At 37.8% G+C, this 17,943-nt stretch overlaps 1 protein-coding gene across 39 annotated transcripts in view; it reads right to left on the bottom strand.

Annotated features, from left to right (window-relative positions):
* The window catches only part of BCAS3 (BCAS3 microtubule associated cell migration factor), a 591,361-nt gene that overhangs the window by 266,861 nt on the left and 306,557 nt on the right, over positions 1–17,943 (bottom strand). For 37 of the 39 annotated variants that reach the window (XM_086360515.1, XM_086360531.1, XM_086360537.1 and 34 more), the window contains one exon: positions 15,560–15,657. In XM_086360515.1, the coding sequence (XP_086216641.1) occupies positions 15,560–15,657 (98 nt within the window). Of the gene's footprint in view, positions 1–9,963; positions 10,016–15,559; positions 15,658–17,943 lie in introns of those variants that run through there. The other 2 variants (XM_086360545.1, XM_086360548.1) reach the window with 1 other exon arrangement.

Raw genomic sequence — 17,943 nt, 5'->3', positions numbered from 1 at the left:
AGAAGGCTTTCTTATCTTTCCTTGCTATTCTTTAGAACCCTGCATTCAGATGCTTATATCTTTCCTTTTCTCCTTTGCTTTTCGCTTCTCTTCTTTTCACAGCTATTTGTAAGGCCTCCCCAGACAGCCATTTTGCTTTTTTGCATTTCTTTTCCATGGGGATGGTCTTGATCCCTGTCTCCTGTACAATGTCACGAACCTCCGTCCATAGTTCATCAGGCACTCTGTCTATCAGATCTAGTCCCTTAAATCTATTTCGCACTTCCACTGTATAATCATAAGGGATTTGCTTTAGGTCATACCTGAATAGTCTAGTGGTTTTCCCTACTTTCTTCAATTTAAGTCTGAATTTGGCAATAAGGAGTTCATGATCTGAGCCACAGTCAGCTCCTGGTCTTGTTTTTGCTGACTGTATAGAGCTTCTCCATCTTTGGCTGTAAAGAATATAATCAATCTGATTTCAGTGTTGACCATCTGGTAATGTCCATGTGTAGAGTCTTCTCTTGTGTTGTTGGAAGAGGGTGTTTGCTATGACCAGTGCGTTCCCTTGGCAAAACTCTATTAGCCTTTGCCCTGCTTCATTCCATACTCCAAGGCCAAATCTGCCTGTTACTCCAGGTGTTTCTTAACTTCTTATTTTTGCATTCCAGTCCCCTGCAATGAAAAGGACATCTTTTTTGGGTGTTCGTTCTAGAAGGTCTTGTAGGTCTTCATAGAACCATTCAACTTCAGCTTCTTCAGCATTACTGGTTGGGGCATAGGCTTGGATTACCAGGATATTGAATGGTTTGCCTTGGAAACGAACAGAGATCATTCTGTCGTTTTTGAGATTGCATCCAAGTACTGCATTTCAGACTCTTGTTGACCACGATGGCTACTCCATTTCTTCTAAGGGATTCCTGCCCGCGGTAGTAGATATAATGGTCACCTGAGTTAAATTCACCCATTCCAGTCCATTTCAGTTCGCTGATTCCTAGAATGTTGACGTTCACTCTTGCCATCTCTTTTTTGACCACTTCCAATTTGCCTTGATTCATGGACCTGACATTCCAGGTTCCTATGCAATATTGCTCTTTACAGCATTGGACTTTGCTTCTATCACCAGTCCCATCCACAGCTGGGTATTCTTTTTGCTTTGGCTCCATCCCTTCATTCTTTCTGGAGTTATTTCTCCACTGATCTCCAGTAGCATATTGGGCACCTACTGACCTGGGGAGTTCCTCTTTCAGTATCCTATCATTTTGCCTTTTCATACTGTTCATGGGGTTCTCAAGGCAAGAATACTGAAGTGGTTTGCCATTCCCTTCTCCAGTGGACCACATTCTGTCAGACCTCTCCACCACGACCCATCCGTCTTGGGTGGCCCCACACAGCATGGCTTAGTTTCATTGAGTTAGACAAGGCTGTGTGTGGTCCATGTGATCAGATTGGCCAGTTTTCTGTGATTATGGTTTCAGTGTGTCTGCCCTCTGATGCCCTCTCGCAACACCTACCGTCTTACTTGGGTTTCTCTTACCTTGGACATGGGGTATCTCTTCACGGCTGCTCCAGCAAAGCGCAGCTGCTGCTCCTTACCTTGGACAAGGGTGTCTCCTCACGGCCGCCCCTCCTGACCTTGAACATAGACATCAGAAGGGGGTACAAAGAGTACCCACTTGCTAGTGTTAGCAATGGAGTTATATACTCTCCAATGAATCCAAAGAAGCAACATTATTAAGTTTTAAATACTTTGTGATATATTTAAAGGCTTATGTTTCATCAGAAATCAATAATCCAACACATATTGATTATCTGCTCTGTGGCAGGTACCAATACCCAGCATGTAGAAATACAAAGACAACCCTTGTTTTCAAATAGCCCTCTATTATATAGCATTACTTTTTCCCTCTTTTTCAAGGCATCCCCACCCAGACTCTGCGACTTCATGGACTGTAGCCCTTCAGGCTTGTCTTGTCCATGGAATTTTCCAGGCAAGGATACTGGAATGGGTAAGCCATTTCCTTCCTCACGGGATCTTCCTGACCCAGAGATTGAACCTGGGTCTCCAGCACTGCAGGCAGATTCTTTACTGCTTGAGCCACCAAGGAAGCCCCAATAATGCCCATCAGAGGTGTCTTAAACCAAGTGGTGACAGCAATCAGGATCCACATTGACTGTTAAGTCCTTTCCTAACTGCACTATTGCTATTTTCACATGGCAAATTAATCTTGATCACAATATACTTACATACACTGGTACAAAGAGTAACTTAAGAATTGCTATCAGTGTCACCACCTTCAACTCACATTCATGGATCATGGATGCTGTAACATCCGCTTACTCAATTTCTTTTTTGTCAGCATACACTTAGCTGCAGGAAAAGATCAAGTTCAAATGTGTTATGATTTAAGTTGCACTTCTAATCCAAGTATTTGAATCAGTGAGAAGAAATTCTGTTTTGTTATTTGAAAAATCACAAGCTACAAACACTAAAGTCATGACTTTCACATCAGAGGTAAAATTCAAACTTCAGCACCCCAAAATCCTAGAGATACAATGTTCTAATCCTTTAAGAATGCCCTGATCTGTGGTTATTATGATAGCCTCTTAAATACTAGGAAGGAGAGAAGGAGGGACAAAGCCTCTATTTTCCTTCGCTCCATTCACAACTTAGCCCCAAAGTTCTGAATATAAGCATTTTCTGTAACAATAAGCCACCTTTACAACAACCAGATAATTATAGGTTCAGGTCAAGAACTCTAGACCATATTGATTACAGCTCTATGCAAGAAGGACCCTCCAGCACTGTTTGTATCCATTCTAACAGGGACAGCTTTTAAGTATCTGTGACACTCAGTATTTTCAGTCCTATCAGTGCCAGAAATGGAAAGCCAATGACCAGTCAGCCTGTCAGTCGTTGCCTGAAGCAATAAGGACAAGCTGGGAATTCATCACACTGGAGCTTCATCTGCCAGCTGCATTCACACATTTTCACCACCTGAATAGTTGATTCTCTTCAACTCCCACGTGGCTCATTTCAGCATACAGTGTTTTGAAATGAATATTTGATCAGGCAGGGTAAAAAGAGGTTTGGACTTATCTGAGGTGTCACCATAATGCACTCTAAGTATTTCTAAGTATTAGGAACTAGGTGTCTTAAATCCCACTCTTTGCATATTTCTGAAATGGATCTGTGATCCTAATGAAATATGATTAAATGAGATAAACCATGTGAAAACATCTAACACGTTGTTAGGCACGTAGCTGTTTATAAATAAATACTAGTTCCCCATTTTCTTACTTCCATCTAATGGTAAACATCCTGACGATTCCTCATAGAGGAATGGGAGACAGGTATCTCAAACTGTCAAAGAAACTTAAAAATAATTCTAACTTTGTCAAAATGTTAAACTGTCACCCAAATATGAACCTAAGAAATAAAGAAACATGGTAGGCTAAAAATTAAAATTGCTTTGTGATTTGTGGACTTCAGGATTATTAGGGTGCTGATATGACAAGATATGGTTTTCTTTGTATTTATCCTACTTGGGGCAAGCTAACCTTGAAATTGGAGTTGATGTCTTTAATTAACTTTAGAAAATATTCAGCCCGTCATTTATTTATTTTGCCCTATCCTGGCTTTTTTTCCATCCATCTCTAACAACTGCATGTACGTTAGGCAGGTAAATACCACAACATACATTTCTCATACTGAGTTTTGTTGTATTTCATTTTCTTCTTTCTTCACTTCAGTTTAAGTAAGTTTTGACTTGTTTTTGAATTTCTGATTCTATCTTCCTCTTCATATAGTCAGCTGCTAAGCCCATTCAATAATTTATTTATTTAATAAATTATATTTTTCAATTTTAGAAAGTCAGTTGGGCTCTTTTATGGAGTTTGTCCATTTTTTGTTATTCCAATGTAGGAATAATACAATATAAGGATTCAGGTGTTCCAATATAGGAATGACACAATAGAGGAATGTTAAGTTTTCATTTAAAACAACAACTGCATCTAACATTATATGTAACAGTGAAATGTTAAACACTTCCCTATAAGATTACGTAGAAGACAAGACTTTCAATATCATCACATCTACTCAGCATACTAGAGATCTAAGCGAATACAATGAGGGGGAAAAGAAATGAGGTGTAAAGATGGGAAAAAATATAACCATCTTTATTTGTAGATGACATGACTGCTGAGCAAAAAATCCAAACAGATCTACTAAAATTAATACATGAATCTATAACGGATTCTGGATACTAGTTCAATATACTGCCCCCCCCAAAAAAATTGTATACTATATACTATGGAAAAATCCTGAAAAACAAAGCCTGCTATTCATTATAGCATTAAAGCATCAAATGACTGAAATAAATGTTAAAAAATATGCATAAGACTCCTACATTAAAAGTTAACAAACATCAGGAGAAATTAAAGAAGACCACCGGGCTTCCCTGGAGGCTCAGTGGTAAAGAATCCACCTGCCAATGCAGGAGACACGAGTTTGATCCCTGGGTCGGAAAGATCCCCTGGAGAAGGAAATGGCAAACCATTCCAGTATTCTTGGCTGGGGAATCCCATGAACAGAGAAGCCTGGTGGGCTACAGTCCATGACGATGCAAAAGAGTTGGACATTACTTGGCGACTAAACAACAAAATAAATGGATAGCTATACAAGATTCATGTATTGAAAGAGTCCATATTGTTAGGATGTCAAATCTGCTAAATGTGACCCACAGATTCAATGAAAAATGACTCAAATCTCATCTAAATTTTTGTAGAGATGAATATACATTTAATCTGTAGTATGTGTGTATATAGATATACACATATAATACATACATACATGTATATATATTATATAAATATGATGGTTGTTTTGGGGGAATTAAGACCGTTTTGTGTACTTAAAGATAGGAATCCAAAGAGTTTTTGTATGTGATAATATCTATCAATATTGAAAACATTTTTGTGTTAATCCATTAAAATTTTAATTTTGAAACATTACAAATAATGATAGTCATGCTTTCTTTTTTTGAGGTATATTATATGAATTTTTATTGAAGTATAGATGATTTATGATACTATATTAGTTTCAGGTATACAACATGGTGAGTCAATATTTTATACTCTGTTTAAACTTATTACAAAATAATGGCTATATACTTGTTGTGTATTTCACCACAGTAGTTTGTGCCTCTTAATCTACCCACCTACCTCTATCTTGCCCATTTCCCTTTCCCTCTCTTTACTGGTAACCACTATTTTATTCATTTGCCTTGTTTTTTGATTCCACATATAAGTGATAATATACAGTGTTTGTCTGTCTTATTTCACTAAGCATAATACTCTCCAGGTTCATCTACATTTCTGCAAATGGCAGAATTTCATTCTTTATTATGGCTGAGTCACATTCCGTTGTACATACATACTACATCTTCTTTATCCATTCATCTGCTGATGGGCAATTAGGCTGCTTCTCTATCTTGGTTACTGTGAATAATGCTACTATGAACATTGAGGTTCATGTATCTTTTTGAATTAGTATTTTCATTTCTTCAGATATATACTCAGGAGTAGAACCGCTGGATCAGTTCTAGTCTTAGTTTTCTCAGGAATATATACCATTTTTGTAGTGGCTGCACCAAACCAGAACCCCACCAGCAGTCTACTTGGGTGCCCTTTTCTCTATATTATCACCAACATTTGTTATTTTTGACTAGATTTTTCATTGATAGCCTTTCTGATAGCTGTGAGATGATATCTCACTGTGATTTTGATTTGAATTTCTCCTTTGATTTCTGGTGGCTCAGACAATAAAGAATCTGCCTGCAATGCAGGAGACCTGGATTCGATCTCTGGGTCTGGAATCCCCAGAGAAGGGCATGGCTACCTACTCCAGTATTCTTGCCTGGCGAATCCCATGGACTGAGAAGGCTGACGGGCTACAGTTCATGGGATTGCAAAGAGTCGGACACGACTGAGCGACTTACACTTTGATAGCAATGCTGAACTTTTTTTCATGTGGTTGTTGACTATCTGTATGTCTTCTTTGGAAAAATACCTATTCAGGTCTTCTGCACATTTTTTTTTCTTTTTTAAAAAACTAACTTATTTTAATTGGAGGCTAATTATTGCCATTTTTAAATTGTGTTTTTATATTAAGTTGTAAGCGCTATATATTTTGGATATTAACCACTATGGTCATATCATTGGTTAAATTTATTTCTAGGCATTTTACAACTTTTAATCCATTCTAAATTGTTTCATTAATTTCTCTATAGTTCATTATTAGTCTATAGAATAAGCAACATATTTCTGTATATTCATCTTGTATCCTGTAACTTCACTGAATTCATTTATTATAGTTTTTTGATGGAGACTAAGTTTTTTCATACATAGTATCATGTAATCTGCAAACAGTGACAGTTTTATTTCTTCCCTTCCAACTTGGATGCTTTTTAATTCTTTTTCTTGTCTGATGTCTGTGGCTGAGACTTCCAATACTATGTTAAATAGAAGTGGTAAGAGTGAGTGGGGATCCTTGTCTTGTTCCTGATTTTAAAGGAAAGACTTTCAGCTTTTTACCACTGAATAGATGTAACTGGAGGGTTTCTCAAAACTGGCCTTTATTATGCTTCTCTTACACCCACTTTGATGCGAGTCCATCATGAATGAATGTTGGATTTTGTCAAATGCTTTTTCTCCATATATTGATGTAAGTCAGAAATGGAATTGGAAAAGGATTGCGTGTATTCATATTCTGAGTCTTATCAGATTCTGGGGATATTCTTCCCTGATAGAACACTTAACGTGCTAGTTACAATGATATCTGAAACCATACCAATTAACTTCTGCAATCTGTCGTATTAAAATCCTTTGTTCTGTCTTGCACTTGAAATGAGTCCATTACCATACATAATTTTATAAGACCAGTCATTTGGAAAATACTGCATATCTTCCAAATGTTGACTTATTTTATGACATAAAATATCATACTAGGTAGTATCACCACCTATCTCATCAGAAATGTGTTTAAGTATGGGACCTGTTATGCAGACTGGTGGATACATGGTTTCCAAATTTCTAATTTTCAATTGAAGACTAGAATTTTATGATTGGTAGTAAATATTTGTCAGTTTGTTTTTTTTGAAATGACATGTTTACTTTGTTCATTTTTGAGAACATTTGTACCAAATACCAATGTCTGAATGAACGAAGTTTCAGTTTTTCTTTTAAGTAAAATGGCATTCCATGAAAACAGTTGCTAGTTCAGTGCAAAACAAACACACAACTCCCTCAAGACAACTAGTGTGCATTAATTCAATTATGATACATAGAACATTAAAAAGTACACAAACATGAAAATCTAATAAAATTTATTAGCTTCTAAAGTTTGATAAAATTAATAATGTTTACTGTATCAAGAAAGCCTTAAGTAATTATATCCTTTTTTTTTAAACTATGAGCAAATTGCATCTGCTATGAGCATAGCTTGGTGCCACTGCTTTTTACCACGCTAAGAGGCCATCAGGTTTATACACCACTGCTTCAGCACCATCTATACTGAATGTCAAGATGGCAAAAAAAGACAAAAAATGAATTCATATTTATAAAAATAGTTTTCACTCGCTGACCCCTTGAAAGTGTATTGGACACTTTCAGAGAGGTCCATGGACCACACCATCTGCTGGTATGTGTGTGCATATGTACGTGCATGGAAATGTAAAGACATACATTAATCTATATTTTATATTCTAGAATAGCCAAGAAATGACTAAAGGAAAAAGTAGAGACATTAATTTGTTACATTTCAAAACTTACTAAAAAGCTAGTTATTAAGATAGTGTATGATAGTGGTATAAAAGACAGGGGTGAGTGTGTGTGTGTGTGTGTGTGTGTGTGTGTGTGTGTGTGTGTATGGAAGAAAATAGAGAATCCAGGAAAAATATGGTTTTTTTTAAAAAGTATCGTCAAAATTCATTGGGGGAAAAATCTTTTTGATGAACAGTACTGGAACACACTTATCTGGAAGAAACTGAACCTTGATCCTTGCCTCATCTCATAATAAAAAATATTTTGAAAAGATTCATAGACTAAATGCAAAAACCAGAACCATATAGTTAGTAAGGAAAAGCACTGAAACACATAAAAGTAAAAATAATGGAAAAAATGTATTTCTGCTTGTCAAAAAACACCAATAAGAAAGTGAAAAGGCAATGAATTGAAAGGACATACTGGCAAAATATCCAACAAAAAGCCTCATCCAGAGTAAAGAACCCCTGAAACTCAACAGACAACAGACCCAATAAAAACTGGTGAAAGACTTCACAAATACATTGCAAAAGATATCCAAATCTCCAGTAAGTACATGCAAGGTGCCCAGTATCAGTATTCACCAGAGAAAAGCAAATTAAGACCACAGTTTACATTCACTAGAATGGCTCACACACTGCTGTTAAGAATGAAAAAATGGTATAGTCATTTTGGAATACTTCCTTGGCAGTTCCTAATAAAGCTAAACACATGCCTACCTTCTGAGCCAGCGATTCCAATCCTATGTACATGCCCAGAAGATATGAATTGACTATGTCAAAAAAAGACTTATACAGCAAAGTTTATAGCAGCCTTATTAATAATATGCCAAAAGCTAAAAACAACAGAGTAATGGATACATAAACTGTGTTATATTCAAACTATGCTGCAATGTAAAAAAATGAACTAGCGACACTTGTAATACTTGAATGAATCTCAAAAACATTAAATTAAGTAAAAGAAGCCAGATGCAAGAGAATGTACAGAATGATTCTATTTACTTGAAGTTCAATATAAACAAAGCTAATTTACGATGATAAAAGTCATAGTCTGGGTCAAAGGTAGTCTTGACTGGAGGAGGAATAAAGGAACTTTCTGAAATGATGGAAATAGTCTAACTTTGATCTGAGTGGTGATTATCTGGGTATAAAAACTGATCAAGCTGTATGATTAAGATATGTGCATTTTTGCTATATGTAAACCATACCCTAATTAAAAAAAAATCCTTCAAAGATGATCTAAAGTATACACGTATCAATTTTTCAAGCTAGAAGGAACTTTGCAAATAACCTACTTCAATTCTTTTCTTCATTTTATAGAAGTAAGCCCTGGGTTTTGAAGCCATTTCTTAAAGAGCTAGTTTCAGGCAGAGCAGAGACTAGAACCAAAGATCTGTAAGTGACTAGTCACTATTCCTTCCACTGCCTCAAGCTTCAAAAACAAAACTGTTCCCAGGAACAATTATTTCCACTTTGATTATTTGCTTTAGTTTTTCTCTGACAGTTTTCAACAATATCCAGGGGAATGCCACAAGCTCTGGTTCCGACCAGTTGCCCGGGTGAGGTCCCGGGCTGCTTTTTAATTGCTCACTGGGCTTACACAGTCAGTGGAGAGAGGCTCCTTTGTTTGTTTCTAAGTTCATAGATGGCACCTATAAGCATAAGCCGCTCAGGCTCTTGGACACAATTTAAAATAGTGTGGCACTAACAGTTTGACACTAATGTCACTAAGACAAATGGAATCCCCGGTTCAGACTTAAACAAATTCTAATACTGCCCCCAATATTGTCCCTCTGCCACCACAGTCTCAGGCAACAGACTACATAAACAGTCCAGCCTTGTATTCAAGATGTAGTAATAACGGTACAAAAAAGAAAAGTTGGGTCTTTTGGCCCAAAAGTCTCATGTAAATAATGTGGTACCCTGGTATATCAACAGTAGGGAGAATTCCATCAATTCCTTCTCCAAACGCTTAGGAAAGACTTAAAGGCATGTCATGGACTTGGTGCTTGCAACAGAGAAAGCCAAGGCGAGCTTTCAGCTGACACAAAGATTTATTCAAAGAAGCAATGTGTCATCAGAAAAAAACTTTCCCAACAGCTTCTTCTACTTCTGTTTACAGTTTTTTCATCTTCAAGTGGGGCAATCATTTTTTCCTTAATTGTGCTGAGCTAAAATTTTCCACACTGTTAACTTGAATTTCATCTTCTAACATCCTATAAATATTAGAAAGAAGAATGAGAGGAGTATTTAAATCAGGAGGAGAGAGATGTGACTGAGCACTTTTGTGATGGGAAATCAACTCTTTTCCCTATGTTCTTAATCTCTATAATTTACTTTTGATTCTATAGAGGCAGTAGGTGTTCACTAGATGAGAGCTGAAATAAGGCACAGACTTCCTCTTTTCTAATGAAAAAGCCAACCTTAATTATCTTAGTTTGAATATTTACTGTTCAAAGTATAAATAGTGTCACAGTAAAATTACTGACCTCCTTTTTCCCCCTCTAAGGGACTCTGTTCACAGGTCAGGACTAAGCCTTCTTTTAATTTCACCCTCATCCCTAATCCTCTTACTGATTCCACAAAGGCTTTGAATACCCAAGGTACAAGTATGCCTGGAGTTTTCGTCACCTTATAATCACAAAGACTATCTGGAACTCTATTAAATGAAAACCATATCATCTATTCAAAGAAATAGCTCAACATTTCAAAAGAACTTTATAGCCTTTATATTTGGGAGTTATTTTAGGAAATAATTTGAACATATTCCTGCCCAAAAAGGTACAGCAAATTTTTATAAAGGGAAAAAAATTCTTTTTTTTTTCTTTTGTCTTTTGGCCATCCTGCATGGCATGTGGGGTCTTATTCCCTGATCTGGGATTGAACCCGTGCCCACGGCAGTGGAAACAGGGAGTCTTAACCACTGGACCACGAGGGAAGTCCCTTGCATTCTTTTCACAGAGGCAGAGAAGAATGGCTAGGTAGGAAACATGCCTTATTGAAGGTTTCAGCAAGAGCTCAAGACCATGACTATAAGACCATGGTGTGTCTATCACCTGTTCTAGTTATGAAAATCATGGAGCTAAGTGACCTCACCACGGTAGACTGAACGGTGTTTCTTATAAATCCCTTTGCTCTTACCACCAGCATCTCTTATGCCCCTGATGGCTTTAAGATACAATAACAAAGTCTGTATGCCTCTGATTGGAATGGCAACTATAGACACATGAAATATAGCCCTTAGGAATATAGTTCCCCCAGTGCATCAGAGAAATCTCTGTAAGATAAAACCATGCCTCCATAAGAATCTCTCTCCAGCAGAGATTTGGCTGCTGTAATAATATCCTTGTTGTCTACCCAACCATACTTTTCTAATAGGTATAATTTCTTTTAAGGAAATGGCAACCCACTCCAGTGTTCTCGCCTGGAGAATCCCAGGGACAGGGGAGCCTGGTGGGCTGCCATCTGTGGGGTCGCACAGAGTTGGACACGACTGAAGTGACTTAGCAGCAGCAGCACAAAATGCCAAATACACAAAGTAGGCACAATTGACCATTATAAAATCAATAAAATCAAACCAGTTTGGGTTTTCTTCAAGCAAACAAATTATTTAGATATCTGCAAGAATTGGGTGCTGAAAGCCTGAGTTAATTAAGTCCTTAGAAATCATTTAGATGACTCCAGTTGTACAGAAAAAAGAACATTTCTCTTGAGTCAAGAACAGCAACAAATACCAGATCGGCAACTCTGTCCCTGTTTAGTGGAGTGTGTGAGGTAGCACCAATACCTGATGTATCAAAGCCTGCTGGAAAGAACAAGAACTTGTTTTACTGCTCTGTCACAGCTTCCCTTCCCCTCCTGTCAACTGCTCAGGAATGTACACCCAAGCTGCTCTCACCACTTCTAATAACATTTTCTCTATAAAATGTTTACTTTAGTAGAGTCTGACAAAGATGTCTGCTCTTCATACAAGTGGGGCATAAGTTTGTCTTTGAATCTCAGTTGCTTTGAGTTCTTTCTTGGTAAACACCAATTTCCATAGTAAAACTACAAACGAGGACAAACAAACTTAGGACGAACCAGATCTTTCCAGGCTCTGCGTGGATGACTCACCAGCAATTAGAGCTGTTATTAAGTTATCCAACAAGTTATGCAGCCTGCACATCTTGGAACAAGAACTGCAGCCACCCAAGTGGGAAACAAAGTTTGAACAGGACCCTGACACTATTTCTACCTTCCTGCCCTTTCAGCCCTACACCTTTACCAGAAGGACACGGGTTACAAAGGACAAACAAAAGCAAGAAATTCTTAGATACCTAACCAAAAGAAAAGTACAAAGGGGAAAACAGGAAGTAATCATGACATGCATTGTCTAGAAATACTGTCTGATTCAGATGCTGATGTTAATCAGTTGGATAGGAAAAATGGAGCAGTTTCTTCAGATCTCATTTTTCTGGGTAGCCTGTGTGTATAGGCAAATCTATGAAGTCCATTTCCAGAATGGCATTCTCCTTAGACAAGAAGGGAACCTCTGACAATTAACTTCGAAATCTGAGGCAGGGTAGTATTTTTTTCAGTCTCCAAATATCAGAGGAAACACGACATGGGAAGTAACATCTACATATAAAACAATTATAGATCTGCTAAGTCTAAAATATACGTATATAAAGAGACAGCAAGAAACTTGTTCACAGGTACCTAAAGGTATGGAATTTACACTATGCCTAAATCATCTAAGTTAATAAGTGAAAAACTTGTAGTTTAATACATCTCTGTGTGAAGGAGTGAAGCACAAACATACCACCTAATCAAGAATCTCTGTAAGAATTTGCCAGCAAGAGTGGCACAATGTCCCACTAGGGATTTTCGTTTCAGTAGAGTAATACTGCGGGACACACAGATACTGAAAGCAGAACATACAGATCCAAGGTGAAAATAATATTTTCACTTTGAAGATGGTCATAGCCATCAGAAGATCTGATCATATCAAGTTGTATTTTTAAATTCTACTCCTTTGAAAAGTAATTTGATGAACAATAATTACACCACCACTAGTTTAGACAGAGCAAGAGCTGTCACTAAAATAAAGGGATAGCTACAAAGTCTGCCACAGGAACAATTAAAAAGACAATATGTTTAGTTGTATAAATTGTTTAAAGGTAAGACACAAAGCAAGGAACCCTGATAAGAGGAGGCGCCACACTGGTCATACCTCTCTAAGCAAAGGCAATCAAAACTCCAGATTAGCATCTTCATAACAAGCAGCTGACTCCAAGGCATGGGTCATAATCAGAGACGTATTTCCTGGTTCAGGAGCAACTAGACTCTTGTTAATAGAAGAATCTAAAACAGAATTTCCCTATAAACCTCTTTTCATAAAGAACCCAAATCAGAGTTTGAGATTAGCAGATGCAAACTATTATATAGAGAATGGATAAACAACAAAGTCCTACTGCACAGCACAGGGCACGGCAGTCAGTATCCCGCGATAAGCCACGGTGGGAAAGAACACGAAAAAGAAACGTACAACTGAATCGCTTCGCTGTGTAGCAGAAATTAACACTGCATTGTAAATCAACTGTACTTCAATAAAATAAATTAAAAAAAAAATCCAAACCATTTATAGTTTATCTTGTTAAATCAATAGAAAAGTAACACTGTTACAACAGTGGCCCCACTAGACAAAATCGATGAAGTTTTGCCAACAAAATATTATCCGCCCACTTAAAAAAATGTGATCAGTGAAAGAGATCCAGACCATTGGAGAGGTGGAAAATAACTCACAGAAGTCTAATTCCTCATCTATGGTGTTCTTTAGCTCAGCTAGAGAAAGCACACGCATTTCATTGCTCTGGCTGTCATTCTGAAAGGGGCTAATGATTTTCTGCAATGAAAACAGGCTGAGAAAAATAATGGAACTTAGTCACCAAGAAGTAAAGACAAGTCAAGCAGAGGCTCAGAGCTGGGAGAACAACATCCGAGAATCTGCTGTGTGTTTCACTGATGGAAACCTAAGTGTTGATAAATCAAGACGTACGATCTATTCCTTACTCAAACATCAACAGGAAACTCTTCTTGCAGCAGAGTTAAACAAAATTATGGAATCAATAGTTCATTGAAATTCCTCTCTGTGGCATGAGAGAACTTTATAAAGAGCTAAAGTTGAGACAGTGCTATATGATATATATAGTCTTTCCCCAGACTATAGCATTGAATATGGCACATTTAATAATACACATGGCAACTGCTTTAGTGACGTGCATTTCATCTAACCAACGGCCAGTTACTTGACTCTAATAATATGGCAGTTTAATAATATAAAAAAACAAACCCCCCAATCAACAAAGCCTGCTACTGTAATCTTGAATAAAACACTTCAGGTTAAAATATATCTTTTCCAGGATTCACAGTTGTAAATGATAATTCCATATGAACAGGATCTGTTAAGCATTCTCAGACCGAAACTATCAAAAAGATTTATTAGGTCACCTATCTCAATATCTCTTGCAGTGCAAGTCTAGGGACCTTAGATATTGCTGTGCTGGTTTCCAGGGGACAACCCTGGTTGCCAAGCTAAAGCTGAGGAACAAGTATGAGTCCTCTAAAATACAAGTTTACACTACGGATGAAAGCACAGCCCTCAACGTGGACCGTGCGCTCAGACACAAAGTGCAATCCACTGACAAACAGCTCAGAAAGCCAAGGAAAAGTACAAAACCCATTAGCTTTCAAACTTCGAAACGTCCGGAGACAGAATCAGAAACAGAAGCTTTGGTCTTCTAAAAGTGGCCTTCACAAATCAGTTTTGTGTTTGTTTCCATTTTCTTTCACAGTTTAAGCCTCAATCAGATCAGCTGTCTCCAGGGATTTTGAAATTGCTATAGATTAAAATCCTCTCTGACTCAACTGTTTGACTAATGCCGGGTGTTTAATAATTCTACTTGTAAGAGACTTTTTTTTGATGAAACCCTGCTGTATGCAAGTTTCAGATGCTCCACAGCTGTGCCATATAGAAAGCATCACTGTCCTTACTTTTGTTATCACTGCATTTAGAGATGAGAAAATGTATCATGGAAAACAGTTCTGTTATTTGGCAGATGGGGCCAAAAACAATTTTACAATATTAATTTAGCAACCATCACCTATAGAGGCAAAGACCTATTTCCAGGTACCAAGGATACATATCCGTGGCTTGGTTCCAAGGATAGGAAGTTAATAACTGTTTTAGACGGACTTAAGTTAATGAATTTCTAAATTTCATGCTTTCAATAATAAAGCCATTTAGGCTATAGCAGTTGGACTCTCTGCTTCCACAGATCAGGCACTTTGATACTCCACAGGTTGAGTAAATTGAATCCATATATTGTATTTACGTTCTCTGTCAAGGTTGCTTTTCCACATTTGAGAGATCAAAGGCCAAAACAGTCATCAACCCTGTAGCCTTCAATACTGTGTTCATTACATTTAATCAAGTGCCAACTCCATGGTATCATTCACCAACCTTAACAATATTTAAATGCATGGCATTGTTTAGCAACAAATGTAGGCACAGTATTGTTTTAATACACAAACACACACACAACTTGCCACACTCATGTGCACGCACACTTGCTTGCTCACACGCAGCCATCCCTCCTCATCCTCCTTCCCCAAGAGAAGAGAAAGATGGCAAGAAATATACAATATCTACATTTGCAAGAAAAGAAGTTAAAAAGGCATGGGGGAAAAAGCCATTAAACATTTTGTATGCAGTCTTCTACCTGAGGCAGCATCAATCACGGTGGAAATTCCCCTTCGATCAGACACTGGACGGGATGACCCTGGCATGCTGACTGGGTCAGAGCGGACTGGCTGGATCCTGCAATGCAATTGAATTTAATTCACATATGTTACCAGCATCAAAACTGTCCCATGCTACAACAGACCTTAAATCGGCAATGCTGGAATAGCCCAGTCCATTAAAGAACCATTCACTCTAAAACAAGGCAAATGGGTGAACTGCAGTCCCTAAGGCTCTTTCAAAAGACTTAAAGCACAGTATTCTCTACACTCTGGACCCCTTCTTCTCTTTGTGTGGTTTTCAACAGCTTTTAAACAAGGGGTTGAAAAACGGATATTCATTTACAAAGGGGCAAATGAAATGGAACGAGAGAAGACACAAAACAAATTATGCTGAATCCTTTGACATCTGAAAAGTGTATGTGGAATCTAGAAAAATGGTACATAGGAAGCTATTTGCAAAGCAGAAGTAGAGCAACAGATGAAGAGAACAAGTATATAGACACCAAGGTGGGGAAGGAGAAGTGGGATGAGTTGAGAGACAGAGGCTAACATATATACTATGTATAAAGCAGATAACTAATGAGAACCTAGTGTATAGCACAGGAAACTGCTCAAAGTTGATGGGAGGGGAGTTTGGCGGAGAATGGATACATGTATATGACTGGGTTGCTCTGCTGTGCACCTGAAACTATCACAACTATATTTTAGTGACACTCAAATACAAAATAAAAGGTTAAAAAAGGAAGCTGAAGAGTTTTAAGAATCTTCAAATTCATGAATAGAATCGTTGCCTTCCTTAAAAGATATCAATTGATACAAAAATTTGAGCCACTCCCTTAAAATCCTCAAAGAAAATTATTTTACATATGGCAACAAGCATAGGATAACAAACCTAGACAGCATATTAAAAAAGGAGAGACATCACTTTGCTGACAAAGGACCATACAGTCAAAGCTATGGTGTTTCCAGAAGTCATGTACTGATGTGAGAGGTGAACCATAAAAAAGGCTGAGTGCCAAAGAATTGATGCTTATGAATTGTGGTCCTGGAGAAGACTCTTGAGAGTCCCTTGGTCTGCAAGGAGATCCAACCAGTCCATCCTAAAGGAAATCAGTCCTGAATATTCATTGCAAGGACTGATGCTGAAGCTGAAACTCCAATATTTGACCACCTGATGTGAAGAACTGACTCATTTGAAAAGACCCTGATGCTGGGAAAGATTGAGGGCAGGAGGAGAAGGGGGTGACAGAGGATGAGATGGTTGGATGGTATCATCGACTCAATGGACATGAGTTTGAGCAAACTTCAGGAGATAGTGAAGGACAGGGGAGCCTGGCATGCTGCAGTCCATGGGGTCACAAAGAGTCGGATATGACTTAGCGACTGAAAAACAACACAGGATAACACAGCTGTGTTGGGATGTGGCTGCCAGGGGGTTAGCTAAAATCTCTACACTCTAACTGAGTTACCTCCACAATATCACTAATTAGCATGTAAGAATCAATTAGAATGTCAGCAAAATTGCAATTTACTACATATGAGTTTAAGTTGCTTGGGAATGGTAAATCTATTAATGCTAAGAGTCTAGTTCCAGCTGTATTTCTGCACTATTCACTGAAGGATTTCTGTATGGCCCAAAGAGCTGAGAGGCCCAGGCAACTTAAAGGAAAAAAGACTTACCGTAATAGTCTAAGTGTGTATGTTTTGGCAATGCATTCATTCAATAAGTATTTGTTGAGTATTAGTTATGTGTCACTAGTATTCTAGGAACAAGCAGAAACAAAACACAAAATGCAAAGTCTGTGTGCAGATACATGGTATAGCACATGAGCATTCAAGACTGATGCAAAGGAAAACTAATGTGAAAATGAATGAAATAGGTAAAAAAAGCTTGAAAAGAGGAAATGAAGGAATGAATGCATGGTCCACAGCAGAGTGAGAGGATTCTGTGGAGCTGGAACAGAAATTGGACCTCTATACAGTGTTAGGATGATGTATTTATATGCAAAGGAGCAAGAAGATCCCTTTAAAGACAGAAGTAGAAAAAGCAAACCCCTGGATTTGTGGCCAAGCATGATAAATGCAGGTCATCTTGATGAGCATGATTTGGCTTATGCATAGAGTTTATAGAGGATATTGATGAAGATAAGAAGTTGATAAGTACCATGAGACATTACAGAAGCCTGACATTTCAATTACGGACTGTAGAAAAAGGGTCCTCACTGAAAGCACAGTAGGAATGTGTATGTGTTTGTTGTATGAAAGGAAGAAATAGGAGGGAGGTGAAAAATGCATTTGACCTAGCACTGGAAGTTGGAAATGCTGGAATGCTAATAACTGATCACTGCTCTAGCGGTGTACG

Source organism: Bos grunniens, chromosome 19 (genome assembly GCF_055505025.1).
Source record: "Bos grunniens cultivar Pamir isolate PY7600 chromosome 19, Bosgru_T2T1.0, whole genome shotgun sequence".
Taxonomy (NCBI): domain Eukaryota; kingdom Metazoa; phylum Chordata; class Mammalia; order Artiodactyla; family Bovidae; genus Bos; species Bos grunniens.
This window is presented reverse-complemented; position numbering and strand designations above follow the sequence as displayed.